The following is an 18,729-nucleotide window of genomic DNA, read 5'->3' on the forward strand; positions in this document are numbered from 1 at the left end:
AAGCCTAGGTTTCCTATCCAGTTAAATGAAGCCAATTCAACACCCCCCTCACCCCGCCCACGGGTATCGGGGGATTAAAAGGGCTTATTACATAAAGTACATAGTGTAGTCTCTAGAACTCAGTAAGCTCTCAGTAAATGGTATTTAGGTTGCTTTTTTGTTTGGAAGCCCTTCCTTGATGGGTAGCCCTGCTGCCTGGCAATGACTGGTAACTAAATGAAATGAGGGGGAAAATTTGAGACTTACAACATTTTTGGATCTGGGGAAAGCGGGGAAGGGGAGGCAAAAAGGGAGGCTGGAGGTGGGGCTCAGGGTCCTGGTTCCAGGGGAGACTTCAGAGACGCTGGCCTCCAGGAGAGCCTAACTAGGACTTCAGCCACATCTGCCTTTCCCAAATACCTTACTGCCTCTCTGATGGGGGGCGGGTGCGGGGAGTGGGACAAATTTCAAGCTGGACTGGACCCTGCCTACTTCTCCTTTTGCCTCTTCCCACCTTACACTCCATAGTCCAGCCAGACTAAATATATTTAAGTTCCTGGCCCCCATACTGTGCCCTTGCCAGGAACACTCCCTGCTACCTCTCCTGCCCCAACTCCCTTGCATAATTCTTCTCCGGCCTTCAGCTTGGACATCACTCCCTTCAGGTCCCCCTGAGAACGTGTCAGCAGCCCTTCCTATGTGCCTCCCTATTTTTTTCTCCCCTACCTACCTCCTGCTTGATCATATGTATATATACAACATGTTATATATTTTATATATATAAAACATAATATATATTATACTGTATATATACTTATTATATATAATACATATCCTATATATATTAACTTATTTTGTCTGTCTTCTTCCACTAGCAGGTAAATGGCCCATGAAGCCTGGGTTTTGGGCATGTTTTGCTCTCTAACATAACCATAGCACTTAGAACAACAGTATCTGACACTTGGTAGGTGCTCAGTAAATATCTGTTGAATGTCAGATTCATAATTAAAATTGCCTGGCGGCTGATCTGCTTCCTCCTTTAATTGGGGAGTTCACTGACATTAATGAGATATGAGTCTTTTGTCATTTCTGAACATCTAACACCCAGTAGGTACTCAGACATTTGTTGGCCGAATGACCAGTCAACTTGTCCTTGGGTCTCAGACACCTCATTGCCTCCATAATGAGGGAGGAGCTGGACTCGACCACCTTTGTCCATTTGAGGAGGCTGCTCCCCACTCATACACTGTCCAGAATAAAAATCACCCAGGAGGGGGACGCCTGGGTGGCTCAGTCGTTAAGCATCTGCCTTCGGCTCGGGTCGTGATCCCGGGGTCCAGGGATCGAGTCCCACATCGGGCTCCTGGCTCAGTGATGAGCCTGCTTCTCCCTCTCCCTCTACTGCTCCCCCTGCTTGTGCTCTCTCTCTGACAAATGAATAAATAAAAATCTTTAAAAAAAATTAAAAAAAAAATCACCCAGGAGGAAGACCTCACCTAAGAAATTCAGGTCCATTTCCAGATTCCCTTTCTATTTGGGGGGAAAATAACAAGCACTGGCTTAAGGACAATTAAAGGGAAGGATTTGTCCCCTAACACAAAGGATGTGACCAAAGACAAAATAAAGACTTGCCAAGTGAAAATCAAGAACCCAGAAGGGATGGGTCTGGTGAGGACACTGTTGGAGGAGGGGGATGGCAGAATCCAGAAGAGACTTGGCTACTTCAAGACTGAGAAAAGCTGACTTCTCAGGACACAGCCAGAGTACTGAGATCCTCAGGTAATCCTCAATTAACCCAGCAGTTATGCTCCCAGGTATGTACCTAACAGATAATGTACATCAAGACTTCTCATCAATTTTGATTTGCCAAATCAAAAACCTGAAACTCCTCAAATACCTATCAACAGTAGAAGCATCAATCATCACATAATGGAATGCTATAGGACACTGATAATCCCCTACAAGTACCTCCAGAACTATGGAAGAATCTCACAAGGTACCGTGACCCAAGAGGATATTTTATATGATTCTTCTACATAAAATTCAAATATGGGCAAATTAATCTATGGTATTAGAAGTCAAGATAGTGTTTTTCTTGGTGGGGAGGATAGAGAATGGGAAGGAAGGGGCATCTGAGGCACCGGTAATGCTCTTTCTTTTTTTAAGTAGGCTCCACACCCAGCGTGGAGCCCAACGTGGGGCTTGAACTCATGACCCTGACATCAAGACCTGAGCGGAGATCTAGAGTCAGATGCTTAACCGACTGAGCCAAATAGGCACCCTGGTAATGCTGTTTCTTGATCTAGGTACAGGTACGTGGGTGTTTCAAATCTGTGACAATCACTGAGCTGTATACTTATCATTTGGACAATTTCCTCCATGTATGTTATTCTTCATTAACAGTGGTTCTCTGAATGGAGACAGTTCAGCCTCAGAACTAAAGCCTCAACTGATTTGGGCAGGAGAGGCCCTCCTCTCCCTCATCATCCTCCAAATGCTGTGCAGAGCTGTAGTTTCCAGCCCTAGAAACTCACTGGTCATCATAAGCAATGCCTTCCTTACCCTCAGCAGGGAGGCGAGGGCACCCTGCACTGCATAACCTAGGAACAGACTGCCATGTGAGGAGGTGGGGAGACTAGAGGTTTGGGACCTGCTCCCCAGGCACAAGCTAATGGTGATATGCAATAGGCTTCAGCAACCAACCCTAGTCTGCTGCTGAGGCAGGAAGGCAGCCAGCCAGGCTTGAAGCCCCAGTTCCCAAATATTCATTACTCAGGCAGATTTACTGGGCACTGAGGAATCCCCCTGGATTTAAAATCCTGGCCTTCAGGTAACTGGGAGGCTCAGTCAGTAGAGCATATGACTCTTGACCTTGAGGTCGAGTTCGAGCCCCATGTTGGGTGTAGAGATTACTTTAAAAAATAAATAAAATTTAAAAAAATAAAGTAAAATCCTGGCCTCACTGCTGACTGCCCCAGTGACACCAAATTGCTCACCCCTTTTACAGCAAAGGACAGTTACCACCACCTGCTTTGCAAGGTGATCATAAACATAAAAAACATTAGACTATAAGCTCCCCAAGGGCAGGAACTTGGTTTTGTCCATTGCTTTACCTGCAGTTCTAGAACATTGCCTGACACATGCAGATGCTAAAAGTATATGTTTACTGAAAGAATAAAATATAAATAGAGGGCATGGCCCAGAATGGAGGCTCCAAAACAAAAGGCAATTTTTACAGAAGTTGAAATAGGCAAAATCATCTTGAAGTTAATTCATGCTCAGTCAGATTCATTACTGAACTTTGAAGTTTCCTACCAAAGCTAATGTGGGTTAGCTTTAACCTTACTCAAACACTGACTAAGGGTGAGTTGAACCTGGTGAGGGGCCATAATGAAGTACTGGATTTCTTTTACTGTAATTAAGCTGCTTCTCTCTCAACTGTCCACCATTAAAGATGTATGACTGCGTTAGTTCAATCACTTTTAATCACTGTACTAATATCATGCAAATTCCTTCCTCCTCCCTCTTCTTGGTCTTTGCTTCCAGACCACACTTGAAGGCAGCCCCCCAGACTGTGGGGTTCGGGTGGGGTGGGGAACATTCCAGCTCTGCCTCCCTCCAGATTAACCTCTTGCTCTTGGCTGACCCAAGCCTAGGGTTACTTGACCCAAGCCCCATCACTAGGACACCGAGAGACTGTATCTAAGCCAGTTTCCCTACAGGAATGTTTCTGGAAAACCTTATGATAAGAATCAACAAATGACTAATTGCTCTTAGGACAGGGGTTGTTATTGGTGTCTGTGAGATTTGGTGCTCCAACACTCTACTTCCTTTCCTCCACCTCCCCCTTTGTGGTAGTAAAAAATGCCACAGAACTTAGGAATCACAAACTTCCATTCAAGTCCCAACTGGTCCCAGTAGTAATGCCTCTGGTGAAGCCACAACCACTCAGGCTTCATGTGTAAAACAGGTAGACCTTCACAAGACTGTCATGATTCATGCAAATACCTTCTGGGCATCCTGTGAAGTATCAGGTCTGGGACTAAACCTAAAGGTAAAAGTCCTATTTGTGACGCTCAAGGAAGCCAAGCTCCTGAGAGGTTCAGCCTAGCAAATTGAATCCATTTAGCCATTTCTGTGTCTCCACCTTTGAAACCTCCAGCGGGGCTGGGTTACAGGGTTTCTGAAGTACCAACTCTCAGATTAAGAGCTCAAGCTGTTTAATAGTTACCTTACCAGCCTCAAAAGAGTGTCAGGAGGACAAAGCAAGCTCAGAGTTGTGGAAGTGCTTTGAAGAGTAAAGTGCACAGGCAAACAAGGTATTAATTATATCAGATAATTTCTTTGAGCTCAACTTCATAGGCACCTGTGATATTCATAACCCAGGGGCGAACAACAGGGGCAATTGTTCCTTAGCAATAAGAAAACTTGTCTGCTTGGCCAAACTTGAGTTTGTATGTACCCTCAGGATAACCCTTTCAACATGGCTGGATCCATCCTGTGCAGTGAGGACAGAGAGCTGGGATGGAGGTGGGGAGGTAGAAAGAGGTCAGCAGCTGAGGACTAAGGAGAGAAATATCAATATTTTTTGTTAGGGTGTCTCAATTTATTGGGGCCAATTGGACCCAGAAACTTGCTTTTACTTAAAAAAGAAGGCAGCAGCCTGTTTCACAGGAGAACTACTCTAGAACCAGTCATGTTGCAGGGAGGCTCAAGATCAGCTAAGCACATTAACCCACCTTTTGTTTTATAACCCAGGTGTGCTCCTGGCATGAACCCACCATTTTCACAACCATAAACCAGACATCCAAAAAAGCAGAATTTTCTCCAAAGGTTTAAAAGGCCTGACATCACCAGGAAACACTCGCCAACTGGACCATGAAATCGAAAACCTGGTCACTGCTTCCTCCCAACAACCTCAAGCTTAGTGAAGTGACAGTTAATCTGATATTACTTGCTTCGGTAAGAAAGATAAGGCACAGTCAACACTCAAAAGCCATGAAATTGTAGTCAGAGAACTTGACAATGATGGGGAGGAGTACAGATTTGGCAGAGGTCTGGTTAGCAATGAAGCTTCCTCAGGGAGCCGGAATTGGATTTGGGGCCCTGCCCAAGTTAACATTTTTACAGGTTGGCTGAGTTGCAGTTTGTTAGCCAGTCAGTAATAAACCCATGTGCAAGAATTTAAATTTTATGAGGCATGGCCTCTTAATGCCTCTGCTTGGCTCCCTACAGCCAAGAGTTTAAGGAGCCTGGCCTAGCCTGGGTGTTAATTGTTTTGTCAATCTGCAGGGTTGTTTGGGAAAAGAAGGGGGGGAAAAAGGCTCCTACAGACTCCAGACCCCAGTCCTCTTTTGGAGAAACAAAGGAGAGCCAAAGGAGAGGCATTGGCACCTCTACATTCAAACTGGTAATTTGTACCTGGGGTAAGGGGTATGCTGATGAAGGCATTAGAAAAATGCTAGGTGGCAAATGTTCTTAATCATTCTGAAAGCCACGTAAACTGCAGATCCCCTCCCCAGGAAAATGCACACACAAGTTCTTCAACAATTTCACAGGTGAGGGATCCTCTGGAACCCCCACCCAAGGATCCTGGGTTACACTTCTGTTTAAGAACTTGGGTTTGGGCACCTGGGTGGCTCAGATGGTTAAGCGTCTGCCTTAGGCTCAGGTCATGATCCGAGTCCTGGGATCGAGTCCCGCATCGGGCTCCCTGCTCCTTGGGAGCCTGCTTCTCCCTCTGCCTCTCTCTCTCTCATGAATAAATAAATAAAATCTTAAAAAAAAAAAAGAACTTGGGTTTGATCAGTGGAGAAACCCCTACTGTCCTGTCCTGGATGGAGGGAAAGAGGCCCCCATCAGCCCGTAGCAGTCCAGGTCTCATAACAGACTGGTTCTCCGCACCAAAGTGACACCCCGCTCTCAAGTTTTTGAACTTGCGAGGGGGGGGGACTAGTAAATTGGGTGATCAAAAATGTGCTTTGATCTCCCATCCACCGCGCCCTCAGCTCAAGACCTTCCGGCTTGGGATACCCCCACCCCCCCAACATTCCAATCCCAAGATGGGGGGGCAGGGGTGTCCCAGTGCGTGATGGCCCCAGCCCAGGTGTGCCAGACCCAGTTTCCACGAAGGCTGCAGGGGCGCAGGCCCTCCGGGAAGGGCAGGGTTAAGAGTGCATTCCAACTGCCGGGGAAGGAGGGGGGCGGGGGAGGGGAACGCGAAGAAGAGAAACAGACCCGGTCTGTCTGTCGGAGACACAAAGCACGGTACACAAAGGGGGCCCGAGAGGGGCGAAGGGGGCTGCCCGGGGCACGGCTCATCCCCACACCTGCGCGGGGGTTGGGGGAGGAATGTGGACGACGCATTCCTTTGCTGGGGCCAGTGGAGGAGAGCTTCCCACGTCCGGGCTGGGTGAGGAGCTCAGCAGCCCCGCACCCTGAAAGAGGTCTAGGTAAACCGCGGCAGCAGGGGAAGGAGGAGCTGGAGGTCAGAGAGCGCTATGCTCTCCATCCTTCTCTGTCCGCCATCCACCCCCACGCTAGCCCCCGGGATGCTTTCGGCGCCTTCTCCATACTCGAGGCGGAGCTAGCGGCGCCAGATTTTCCCCCGCCCCAGCCTGGGCACCCCTCGCGCGGACTACTGGAGTGGCCCACGTGCGACCCCCGGCCCCGCAGTTCCACCGGGGTACCTCCGGGAAGGTCTTACCTTTCCTCTGCGCCGGGCCCAACTCTGGCTCCGCGCCTCCAGCCTCCAGCGTCACCTCAGCTTTCCCGAAGCCCGCCCGGCACGGCTCGGAGGCCACGCAAGGCAGCCAGCAAACCTGCGCCTGAGGGAAGACGGGAAAAGGGGGAGGCTGGGTCACAGGCGTGCCCGGTTCTGCGTACCCCGCCCGATATTCCTCACGGGGCTCTGCTGGGCCACCTTGGCCCCAAGGAGCCCGGCAACTCTTTCTCCTCGACGCCACCGCCGCGTGCGGACCCGCCCAACTGGACCAACCCCGGCCGGGGCAAGGGCGAGGCAGTGGAGTACCTGAAGGAGGAGGACGAGGAGGAGGGATACGAGAAGCCCATTAGGGAGCTCCATAGCTGGAGAATGAAGGACGAAGAAGCTGCAGCCTCCGCGGGACAGTGCTTCGCTAAGCTTTCCCGGTCCCTCTGAGCGCCGCGGCCCGCGGGAGCTAGCGGGAGGTGTGTGGGGGGGGTGGTGGCCAGGTGAGAGCAGGTGGGTGCTGATTGGTCCGGCGCCGCAGGTCCCGCCCCCTCGCAGGTGGGGCCGCTGCTGGGCTGGTGGAGACGCCCACGATGTACGCCTATATTCGTTTTATTGCCGCAATTCCGAAATGCCCAAGGGGCTTTTCCGGAGCTGCTACCCGCAGGGACCCAGGCTCTGTCTCACGGATTCTGGGTTCGAGGGAAAAAAACAAAACAAAAAATCACCCCGCTCCTCAGTCTCCGCAGCACTCGAAGAAAAATGTTTTTGTGCCTTGCGGCTACAGTGGAAAAAAAGTGGAGACGCATCTGAACCCGACTGGAAACAGAGGCGCCCCATTCATACTGCCCCGAGGCACTCTGTTATCCAAAGCTTTGATGGAGGCCGGGTGTGTCGGCTACAGCGGGGGCTGCCCCCTGCCTCTTTCTCCAGCTCCCCCCATGCCAGCCCGCTGAGGACACAGGAGTAAGGTTGAAAACTGGCAGTGAGGTGCAGAGAGGCCGCGTTACAGACTCTGCTGCAACTTGCGGAAGACTCATTACTTACATTGCACAGCCCAACAAATGGAGGCTAGGAGAGAAGGCCCCAGAGTTCAGAGGCTGTCGTGGCGCCAAAGGGGGCGAGTAGACGGGCTTTTTATTAGCCCCATCATCTCCTGGGACCCCCCTCCCCCATTAAACACAAACGACTTTCTCAACTTTACGTAAAATGTAAATAAAGACTTTTTAAAAAAGACATTTTTAAAAACGCGGCTGTTTTTATTGGTCTGAAATACTGAATACAATTTTTTTTTAAGATTTTATTTATTTGACAGAGAAAGACACAGAGAGGGAACACAGCAGGGGGAATAAGAGAAGCAGAGGCAGGCTTCCCGCGGAGCAGGGAGCTCCAATGCGGGGCTCGATCCCAAGACCCTGGGATCATGATCTGAGCCCAAGGCAGACGCTTAACGACTGAGCCACCCAGGCGCCACATACTTAATATAATCTAAGTGAAAACTGGGCAAGCGGCCGTCCAGCGAACTTCCCACATAAGCAGCTCTCCTACTGCCCCCCCTTCTTGAAAGAAAGATGGATTTGTCCCTCTTTTTTTTTTTTTTAAGATTTTATTTATTTATTTGACAGACAGAGAGCACAAGCAGGGGGAGCTGCAGAGGAAGAGGGAGAAGCAGGCTCCCAGCTGAGCAGGGAGCCCGGTGTGGGACTCGATTCCAGGACCCTGGGATCATGACCTGAGCTGAAGGCAGACGCTTAACGACTGAGCCACCCACGTGCCCCTCGTCCCTCTACTTTAGACCTGAAGTGCTTTCCTTTTCATGACACACAAGTGGGCCCCGGACACAGAAACTGTCCCGAGACTCAGTCCCTCCACCCTGCATACCCTCTCCTCACCAAGCTGAGCTTTCCCAACGTGTTCCCTGAGACCTCTCCACTTTCCCTAGCTGCCCTGAGAACCCAGGCTGACACCTCCTTGTTCCTCTCCTTCCTCCTCCCCAGCTCGGATGCAGGGGTTTGAGGAGGAGACTAGAGTCTATAATTATAGATTCTTTGACTCTCAGGGGCCAACCTGGTGGCCTGCCTGTCTTTCCAACCACTAGGCCTGTGGCTAAGAGGAAAACGGTTTGCTCTGGGACCGTGGGAGTTTTCTCTCTCCGAGCACTGGCACTGGGGCCATACTGCCTGTGTTCAAACCTGTGTTCGACCATGATTAGTACTATGGCCTCAGGCAAGTGAAATAACCTCTCTGAGGCTCAGTTCTGCATGCATTAAGACATTTGCCCTCTAAAGTACTAGGATTAAATGAATACATATAAATGAGGATTAATTAATACATTTAAAACGGTGAACTCAGGGGCGCCTGGGTGGCTCAGTCGTTAAGCGTCTGCCTTCAGTTCAGGTCATGATCCCAGCGTCCTGGAATCAAGCCCCGCATCGGGCTCCCTGCTCAGTAAGAAGCCTGCTTCTCCCTCTCCCACTCCCCCTGCTTGTGTTCCCTCTCTCGCTATGTCTCTCTCTGTCAAATAAATAAACAAAATCTTTAAAAATAAATAAATAAATAAATAAAATAAAACACTGAACTCAGTACCTGGCACAGAGCAAGTGCCCAAAGATTGTCTGGTATTACTGCTTTAGGATCTGGCTCATTTGTCCTCCACCTCGTGAGTGCTTTCTGTCCTTCTTAAGCACCCTCACATTCCCCAAACTAAGAAATGTAACCCTTCAATTTCACGGCTGATGGTAAAAGCAAGCAATTGGTATCTGGTATTAAGCTCGGTCATCCGGCTTAAGGTCCCAGCGGCTGGGGGTTGGGCATGGGCAATGCGCTGGAAAAGCCAGAGGCAGCTCGCTGAGCTCCACTCCTTGCTAGCTTCGGTCTCCCACAGGGGTCGCTTTCTGTGCCCGAGGGAAGGTTAGCTTGCGTGCAGGGGCGCATCGTGGCAGCGAAGGCCCCAGATGGTACCCAGTGGCTTCGCCTAGCCTCGCCTCGCAGGTTCCGCTGAGCCTGCAAGGAACCAGATGAAGCCATTAAGTGGAGCGTTAAATACAGATGAGCCTCGAGATACAAGCCCTAATTAAGTAAACACCCGACTGGAGGGCCATTGAACGCACTCATTTCCGCCTCTTTCTAGGGCACTCAGCATTCCGGGTGGGGGCGAAGAGAGGAGAGGAGAGGAGAAATTGAGAGTCAGCCCTTCTGCCTTCAACTTGGACCATGCTGCTGTCTTCTCCATAGCTCCCCCTTGTCGTTCGTTCGTTCGTTCGTTCATTTATTCATTCAACAAATTCTCGCTGATGGCCTGCTCTGTGCCAAGCACTGGAGGAGATACAACAGTGAACAAAACAAACAGCTCTGCGCTCTTGCACCTTCCATCCCTGGCTGTGCACGTGGTGGGGGGGAGGCGCGCCTTGCGGAAAATAACCAAATAAGTAAATATATGTTAGATAATAGGTGCTGTGTAGATGAACAAAGAGGAAATAGGAAGTGCCAATTCATGAGAGAGAAAGTAGGGGCACCTGGCTGGCTCCGTTGGTGGAGCCTGTGACTTTTTTTTAAAGATTTTTATTTATTCATTTGAGAGAGAGAGAGAGAGAGAGAGAGCACGAGCAGGGAGAGAGGCAGAGGGAGAGGGAGAAGGAGATGCCCTGCTGAGCAGGGAGCCCAACAAGGGGCTGGATCCCAGGACTCTGAGATCATGACCTGAGCTGACGACAGAGCTTAACCATCTGAGCCACCTAGGCGCCCAGAGCCTGATTCTTGATCTCAGGGTCATGAGTTCAAGGCCTACAATGGGCAAAGAGACTACTTAGAAAAAAAACAAAAAACATGAGACAGAGGTAGGGTTGGAAATTGTACATAATGTGATCCAGGTGTTTCAGTCAGGGTCCAGCAAGAGACAGAATCCAGGTCAGAGGGTTCAAGTCTTAGTGAGGGGCCTAGAGGAATGGGCAGGGTTCAGAGAATCAAAAGGGATACTGAGGCTCCGGGAACCAACAACAACAGAGAGGCCTTAGAACTTTGAGGACTGAAGGGCAAGGGGAGGAAAGATGTCACTGAGAGTTGGGAGTTGGGGGGGAGCTGCAAAGTGGAGGAAGGACTACCCCTCCCAAATGCAGCTGCTGTCTGGCCACCTGGCCAAGCAGGTAGGATGTAGGAAAACTCCACTATCTTTCTCCTTTTGCCATTCATCTCCTGGCAGCACCTCCCATGGGCCAAACCCACCCAGAAGCCTGAGGGCAGGAAAGCCCAGGTGGTACGGTCTCTAGGGGTTATTCTCTCCAGTCCCAGGGCAGGATGGGGAAAGCAGAAAATGGATGAGGGGTGGGTGAGCAATGGGGAAAGTCAAGAGGCCTCAGTGAGAAATGGACATTTGAATAATACCTGAAGGAAGTGAAGAAGCAAGTTACAGTAAGGGTATCTGAAGAAAGGGTATTCCAGGCTGACAATCCCCTAGCAAAGGCCCTGAGGCAGTAGGTTACTTGGGACAGAAAAAAATAATAATAAAAAATAAAAGCCAGAATGGCTGGAGTGGAGTGACAAGTAGGAAATGAGTCGGAGTTGGGAGGGTGGGGAGCAAATCTTGCAGAGCATCATAGGCCATTGTAAGAACTTACTGAGTGGGAGGGGAGGAAGACCCTGGAGGTTGTGAGCAGAGGCAAGGCATTGAGACCACATGGAATGGGGATAGAAGCCAGGAGGTCACTGGGAATCCTACCGCAATCATCTAGGCAGAAACCGAAATAGCTCGGTTTAGGGTGGACTTTGTAGAAGGGATAAGAAATTATCAGATTAGGGCGCCTGGGTGGCTCAGTTGGTTGGGCGACTGCCTTCAGCTCAGGTCATGATCCTGGAGTCCCGGGATCAAGTCCCGCATCGGGCTCCCCGCTCAGTGGGGAGTCTGCTTCTCCCTCTGACCCTCTTCCCTCTCGTGCTCTCTATCTCTCATTCTCTCTCTCTCTCTCTCAAATAAATAAATAAAATCTTTAAAAAAAAAGATTTCATTTATAAAAAAAAAAAAAGAAAAGAAATTATCAGATTAAAAAATACCCAGAAAAAGACAAGTGTTGGCAAGGATGTTGAAAAACTGGAATGCTTGTGCGCTGTGGGTGGGAATGGAAAATGGTGCAGCCACTATGGAAAACAGCATGGCAGTTCCTAAATAAATTAAAAATAGAATTTCCATATGATCTAGCAATTCCACTTCTGGTTACATACTCAAAAGAATTGAGAGCAGGGACTCAGATATTTGAACATCCCTTGTTCATAGCAACATTATTTGCAATGGCCAAGAGGAAGGAGCTATCCAAGTGTCCATCCACAGATGAATGAATAAACAAAATAAACAAAATGAATGAATTAACAAAATGTACAGAGTTTCAGTTTTGCCTAATGAAAAGAGTTCTGTGGATGGATGGTGGTGATGGTTGCACAACAGTATGAATGTACTTAATGCCACCTAACTGTAGTTTATATGAATTTTACCATGATTTTTAAAAAGTTTCTAAAAAAGTGATTAGGGGCGCCTGGGTGGCTCAGTTGGTTAAGCGACTGCCTTTGGCTCAGGTCATGATCCTGGAGTCCCGGAATCGAGTCCCGCATCCGGCTCCTTGCTCGGCGGGGAGTCTGCTTCTCCCTCTGACCCTCTTCCCTCTCATGCTATCTCTCATTCTCTCTCTCTCAAATAAATAAATAAAATCTTTAAAAAAAATAAAAAAATAAAAATAAAAAAGTGATTAGAATCTGGGTATATTTTAAATCTACTGCCAGGATGTCTGCCTGGCTTAGTCAGTAGAACATGTGACTCTTGATCTCGGGGTTGGAGATAGAGCCCCAAGTTGGGCGTAAAGATTACTTTAAAAAAATTTTTTTAAAAGATTTTATTTATTTGAGAGAGAGAATATGAGAGAGAGAGCACATAAGAGGGGAGAGGGTCAGAGGGAGAAGCAGACTCCCCACCGAGCAGGGAGCCTGATGCGGGACTCGATCCCGGGACTCCAGGATCATGACCTGAGCCGAAGGCAGTCACTTAACCAACTGAGCCACCCAGGTGCCCCCCAAAAAAATTTTTTTAAATAAAGATATTGCCAACAATAAGATTGGCCAAACGATTGGATATGGGTGCAAGAGAAAGAGGAGGTCAAGGATGACTCCAGTACTTGGGGCCTGAAACCAGCAGGATAGCAATGCCATTTCTTGAGTTTGGGAAGGTATGTGTAGTAGACACTGTCAGGGTACTGCTCAGATCCTCCCTGGGATCCCTTTAATGATTCCTGAGCTCCCCTTTTTCGGCTTCTGTGTGCTGATGCCCCTAGTAGTCTGCACATGTGACTCTCTTCAGAGACCTGCTCATCTGCTATTGTTCCTTTCCCTCTGCTCCTCCCCCTGCTCCTGTTCTGTCTCTCTCTCAAGTAAATAAAAAAAATCTGGGGCACGCGGTGGCTCAGCTGCTTAGGTGTCTGCCTTTGGCTCAGGTCATGATCCCAGGGTCATGGGATCAAGTCCCGCATAGGGTTCCTTGCTCGGCGGGGAGCCTGCTTTTCCCTCTGCCTGCCACTCCCCCTGCTTGTGCTCTCTCCCTCTCTCGCTCTCTGTCAAATAAATAAAATAAAATCTTAAAAAAAAAAGAAATCAATAAGATGTAACTGATAAGCATCTGACAGGGTGCTAGATGCATAGAAGCAAAACCAGTGCGGGTTGTCTGACCCACTTCACAGAGCTGAGGTGAGATCCAATGAGCTAACAACAGAGAGCTAAGTGTTTAGCGAAGTATCGTACAAATAATACAAGTCATAATAAAATCAACTACTATCATTTTCTGAGCACACACCGTATTCAGACTCTGTACTACTAATTACTTTCATGCATGAAATCATTTGAATCCTCACAACTCTACACAGTAGTTCATATTATTCCCTTTCAAAGATGAGGAAACTGGGGTTAAGCCCCCCAAGACCACACACTAAGGCAGAGGCAAAGCTACAGTGTAACCCAGTTCTGCCTCACTCCAAAACTCACTGCCTGAACCAGTTGCCAGGCTGCCATCCATCAATATTTGCTGGAAGAATGGATTTGTGAAGCAGGTTTTTGGTATGTCAGGAAGAATTCCATAATATTCAATCCTTTCTCTTAAAAACCTCTTAAAATAAACATATTTGCCCCTGGTTCAAGGTTAAATTCTGGGTCCTGCAAGAAACATTTAGAAAGAGCTTTTCTGCCCATTTTTGGTAGCAAAATTCCCAGATCTCCCCTCCCACACAGCACACTTAGGGGGATGTGTCCCAAGACAAGCGGGTATTTTGCAGTCTTTTTCTAGGAAGTAGCCTTAAAACTGGGTGAGGCCCTATTTCCTGTCCTTCCCCTCCAACTGCCCAGTGCTCTGCACAAGTGATTCCATAGTCTTACTTCTTTATATTCGTTCTTGATTTTTCTGGGACCGTCCTTTTTTCTGGTGAGGTCACTGGCCAGCTCCTTTCATCTATCACTTCTGAAGCCGGCAAGGTGCTGAGGCAGCTCATCCCCAGCAAGAAACCTGATCCATATAATATACCTTCCCTTTCCTTGAGTCTTGGGAGGGGCTGTGCTGCCTTTAGCATCAGTGAGTTTTTGCCAAGGCCTGAGCTGTCAGTTTCCAGAGATCAGAGGCCAAGCATTTATGTATGTGTGTACACTGAGCGCACAGAATCAATTAATCAATAAGCACTCACAAAGCCCCCAAGACCCGTGGTTGGCTAAGGTCTAGCTAGGACTTTTGAGAACTATATGGCCAAAAAGGGCCTTAAAGAAAATAATAACAACAAAAACAACAAAATAATAATAATCTGTCCTCAAAGCCATTCTTCATCCTTCCCCTGAGAGGCACTGGTGACCTGCAGATTAGGTTTCCCAGGATCACTTGAGAGATGACTTCCTGCTGGGGTCAGCCAATGGGAAGCACTAGTGGGAGATTGGAGGGCAGGACAGTGGAAACCCAGGGTATTTATTCTCCTGCATCAGTGTCTTAGCAATGGCTGTGTCTTTATAGCTCCCGCTGTGGGTCCAGGTTCTGCCAGACTCTGGGCTCCAGAACACCACGTTTTCCCTTTCTTCTTCCTGCTAAGTGGTGGATGACTTCTTGCTGCCTAATCTATAGGTTACATCACTGTCCCTTATCTGACTTCTCAGCCTTTCCATCACCTCTGCATTAAGTTCCCTCTGCTTTATTTTATTCTTTTTTAAGATTTTATTTATTTGTCAGGGAGAGAAAGAGAGAGAGAGAGAGCACAAGCAGGGGGAGTGGCGGGCAGAGGGAGAAGTAGGCTCCCTGCTGAGCAAGGAGCCCTATGCGGGACTCCATCCCAGGACTGTAGGATCACGTCCTGAGCCAAAGGCAGACGCTCAACCGACTGAGCCCAAGGTGTCCCAAGTTCCCTATGCTTTAAAGACAAATGGTGGTTTTGCCTTCTCTATTGGACCTTGACTGATAGAAGAGTTAAAACTTACACAGTACTTACTATGGGTCAGACAGTGTTCTAAGTGCATTATAAAAATTAACTTACTCAATTCTACCATCTGAAGAATGATTACATTTTACAGAATATTTTTTGCATTTACTTCTTACAAAACAGGTGTGGAGAATTTGATCTACCCTAAATAACATCCCAGATCTGGATACACATCAAAAATTGCCCAGGAAGCCAATTAAAGATAGAGGAGGTGATGGATGTCATCCTAGCCCTACTGAATCATATTCGCCAGTCCATGGGGCCCAGGAATCTGGATATTAAAAAGCTCCCCAGGTGATTCTGATGCAGCTAACCCAGCAGCCCTCCTTGAACTGGTATTCAGGAAACCCTGACCTTGTTTCAGTGATGAGGACACCTAGATCCAGATCAGGAAAGTGACCTGCCCATGGTTGCACAGCAAGCTCTATGATAGACAAAAACACTGCCAAGGATATCACCTTCAAGGTCACATGGCTGGTTTCTGACGTTTGGACTTGCTTTCTCTAGGAGCCATCTGAAGCCACTTATTATTAGAAACGTTTTGGAAAATTCAGTGTGTAAACAGACATATGTGCAGGATTGCTGAGCAGCTGATCAGTGTTTGGAAAAGAAAAAAAGAGGCAGCTTAATCCACTTAATCTTATTTTCAGTCTTTTCTGAATAACTTCAGGGAGTTCATTAATCCTTCCTCTATTCTAACCTTCTCCATTCTGACCAAGACTGTGGTTGGGCCAAGAATCTATACCTTTTAACAGGGGCCTGAGGTGATCTGACAATTTGGAAACTATGATCAAAATCCAAAAAGCCCAGAATCTAAATGGAGTTTGTAATAACCAACCCCATAAGGGCTGGATTTTTGTTTTCTCCCTGCATCCCATTGCTATATTCCCAGCACCAACCAAAGTGCCTGGCACACAGTAGCTGCTTAATATTTATTGAATGAAATAATAGTAAGACTTTTTCTTACATTTTGAAAATATTTTCTGTACAGTTATTCCCTGATTCTCACAATGGACAGAATAGATACCAGAGTCCTCATTTTACAGAAGATGAAGTTGAGTTCAGAGAGACTGGTGACTTACCAGGTAACGCAGCTAATGAGAAGTGTTAGAAGCTCTCTCCATGAAATTCTCCCCTCCGCTGATGATGGTGAGGGGGAACATTAAGTGGGAAGATGCAAATATGAATGAAGAATAAACTATCAGACTTCAGCTCAAGTAAGGTGATAAGGGTAAGAAATTCTAGCATTTCGCTGGAGGAGGATATTGGAGGCTCAAAAATTCCAGTGGATACACAAATCTCTCTATCTCTGGAGTCTTTTTTTTTTAAGATTTTATTTGACACAGAGAGAGAGAGAGTACAGACAGGGGAAGCAGCAGAGGGAGAGGGAGAAGCAGGCTCCCCAGTGAGCAGAGAGCCCAACTCGGGGCTTGATTCCAGGACTCCAGGATCATGACCTGAGCTGAAGGCAGATGCTTAACCAACTGAGCCACCCGGGCGCCCCTATCTCTGGACTCTAAACTTTACTTAGTCATCAGTTCAAGCAGCCCTTGCTTGCCTGCTTTACTGGTAATAGTAACATCTCCTCCTTATTGCATATCATTAAATGCTAAATGTTTTATGCATCTTATTCTATCATCTCTCTCCGGGACCACTGCAATAGCCTTCTGTAGTCTCCCTCCAATCTGTTCTCTGCATTATTGTCAGACTGATCATTTAAAACTGCAAAGTCGGGCACCTGGGTGGCTCAGTTGGTTAAACGGCTGCCTTCGGCTCAGGCCATGATCCTGGAGTCCTGGGATCGAGTCCCACGTCGGGCTCCCTGCTCAGCAGGGAGTCTGCTTCTCCCTCTGACCCTCTTCCCTCTCGTGCTCTCTATCTCTCATTCTCTCTCTCTCAAATAAATAAATAAAATCTTTAAAAAAATAAAAATAAAACTGCAAAGTCTTGGAGGCCTAGGTGGCTCAGTCAGTTAAGCATCTGACTCTTGATTTCAGCTCAGGGTCATGTGATGGAGCACCACCACCACCACCCCCACCCCACCCCAGTCTGGGCTCTGCACTCAGTGGGGAGTCTGCTTCCTCCTTCTCCCTCTCCCCCTGCCCCTCCCCCACCTCTAAAATAAATAAATAAATCTTTAAAAAATAAAACTGCCAAGTCTGATCATTTTGTCTCTCTGATTAAAATCCCTAAAAGCCTTCCCACTGTGCTCTGTCAATGTTCTGCCTCATCTAGCCCCCACTTTCCTCTCCATTCATTACATTGTTTATTGAGGGCCAACCACCTGTCAGGCTCATTTTGGGCACTGGCGGATGCAGCAGTAAATCAACAAGGCCCTTGCTTTCATGGAGTTTATAATAAAAAAGTAGATAAGTAAACAAACAAGGTAATTACAGACAATTGAAAGTGCTAAGATGGGGGAGTCTGGGTGCTCAGGTCATGATCCCAGGGTCCCGGGATCGAGTCCCACATCAGGCTCCCAGCTCCGTGGGGAGTCTGCTTCTCCCTCTCCCTCTGCTACCCTTTCTGTCAAATAAATAAATGAAATCCTTAAAAGAAAGAAAGAAAGAGCTAAGATGGAAATAAAGTAACAAGATAGTCTCTGGGGAAGCCCATTTCTGATAGAATGGTCAGGACAGATGTTCTGAGAAGGCAACACTGAAGCTAAGATGTGAAGGTCGAAAAGGGGCCAGTCATGGGAAAGTTGGGAGAAAGTATTCCAGGCAGAAGGAACAGCATGTGCAAAGGTCCTGAGGTAAGCAACTTCTAGAAACCAGGAACAAAGTAGTCAGTGTGACTGAAGCAGAATGAGTCAGAGAGAGATGAGGTAAGACTGGAAACACAGGTGAAAGCCAGATCATACAGGGCTCTGCAGCCAAAGAAAGTGGTCTCTTATTCCAGAAAAAAAAAAAAAGCTACTGAAGAATTTTAAGCAGAGGAGGAATATGATCTGATTTATATTTTGTAACAATCCTTCTGGCTGTTGTGTGAAAATGAATTCAGGGCAGGAGGAATGAAAGTAAGGGACAAGAGAGGAGGCTGGTGCTGGGCCCAGAAAAGAGATGACAAGCTTGCCTGGGACCATAGGAGAAGATGGAGTAGAGTGGTCAGATTCTTTTTTTTTTTTTTAATTTTTTTTTTTTAGTTCATGATATGTAGTTTTATAGGAATAAATCACATATATTTTTTAAAGATTTTATTTATTTATCTGACAGAGAGAGACACAGCGAGAGAAGGAACACAAGCAGGGGGAGCGGGAGAGGGAGAAGCAGGCTTCCCGCTGAGCAGGGAGCCCGATCCGGGGCCCTCGATCCCAGGACCCTGGGATCATGACCTGAGCCGAAGGCAGACGCTTAACGACTGAGCCACCCAAGCGCCCGAGTGGTCAGATTCTTGATAGAGCTTTGGGGTGAAACTGACAAGATTTGATGATAGAGTCATTTTGAGGATGAAGGGAAAGAGGAGATGGTGCTATTTAGGGAGAAAGAATCAGGTGCACGAGGAATCAAGAGTTCCATCTGGACTGTGAAGTTGGTCAGACGCAGATGTTGAGTTCACCAT

General features: G+C 47.7%; 1 protein-coding gene and 1 long non-coding RNA gene across 2 annotated transcripts in view; both read right to left on the reverse strand.

Moving 5' to 3' along the window:
- Window positions 1–7,315, reverse strand: part of CDH3 (cadherin 3) — a 46,057-nt gene extending 38,742 nt beyond the window's left edge. Inside the window, exons 1-2 of the mRNA XM_027618850.2 lie at window positions 7,010–7,315; window positions 6,686–6,806 (exon numbers count right to left, since the gene is read on the reverse strand). Of these exons, the coding sequence (XP_027474651.1) occupies window positions 6,686–6,806; window positions 7,010–7,063 (175 nt within the window). The 5' untranslated portion in view covers window positions 7,064–7,315. The remainder of the gene's footprint in view (window positions 1–6,685; window positions 6,807–7,009) is intronic.
- A 1,857-nt stretch (window positions 7,316–9,172) lies between these two features.
- Window positions 9,173–18,729, reverse strand: part of LOC113936032 — a 49,830-nt gene continuing 40,273 nt past the window's right edge. Inside the window, exon 4 of the long non-coding RNA XR_003524184.1 lies at window positions 9,173–9,691. This is a non-coding gene — a long non-coding RNA (uncharacterized LOC113936032). The remainder of the gene's footprint in view (window positions 9,692–18,729) is intronic.

Source organism: Zalophus californianus, chromosome 17, assembly GCF_009762305.2.
Source record: "Zalophus californianus isolate mZalCal1 chromosome 17, mZalCal1.pri.v2, whole genome shotgun sequence".
Taxonomy (NCBI): domain Eukaryota; kingdom Metazoa; phylum Chordata; class Mammalia; order Carnivora; family Otariidae; genus Zalophus; species Zalophus californianus.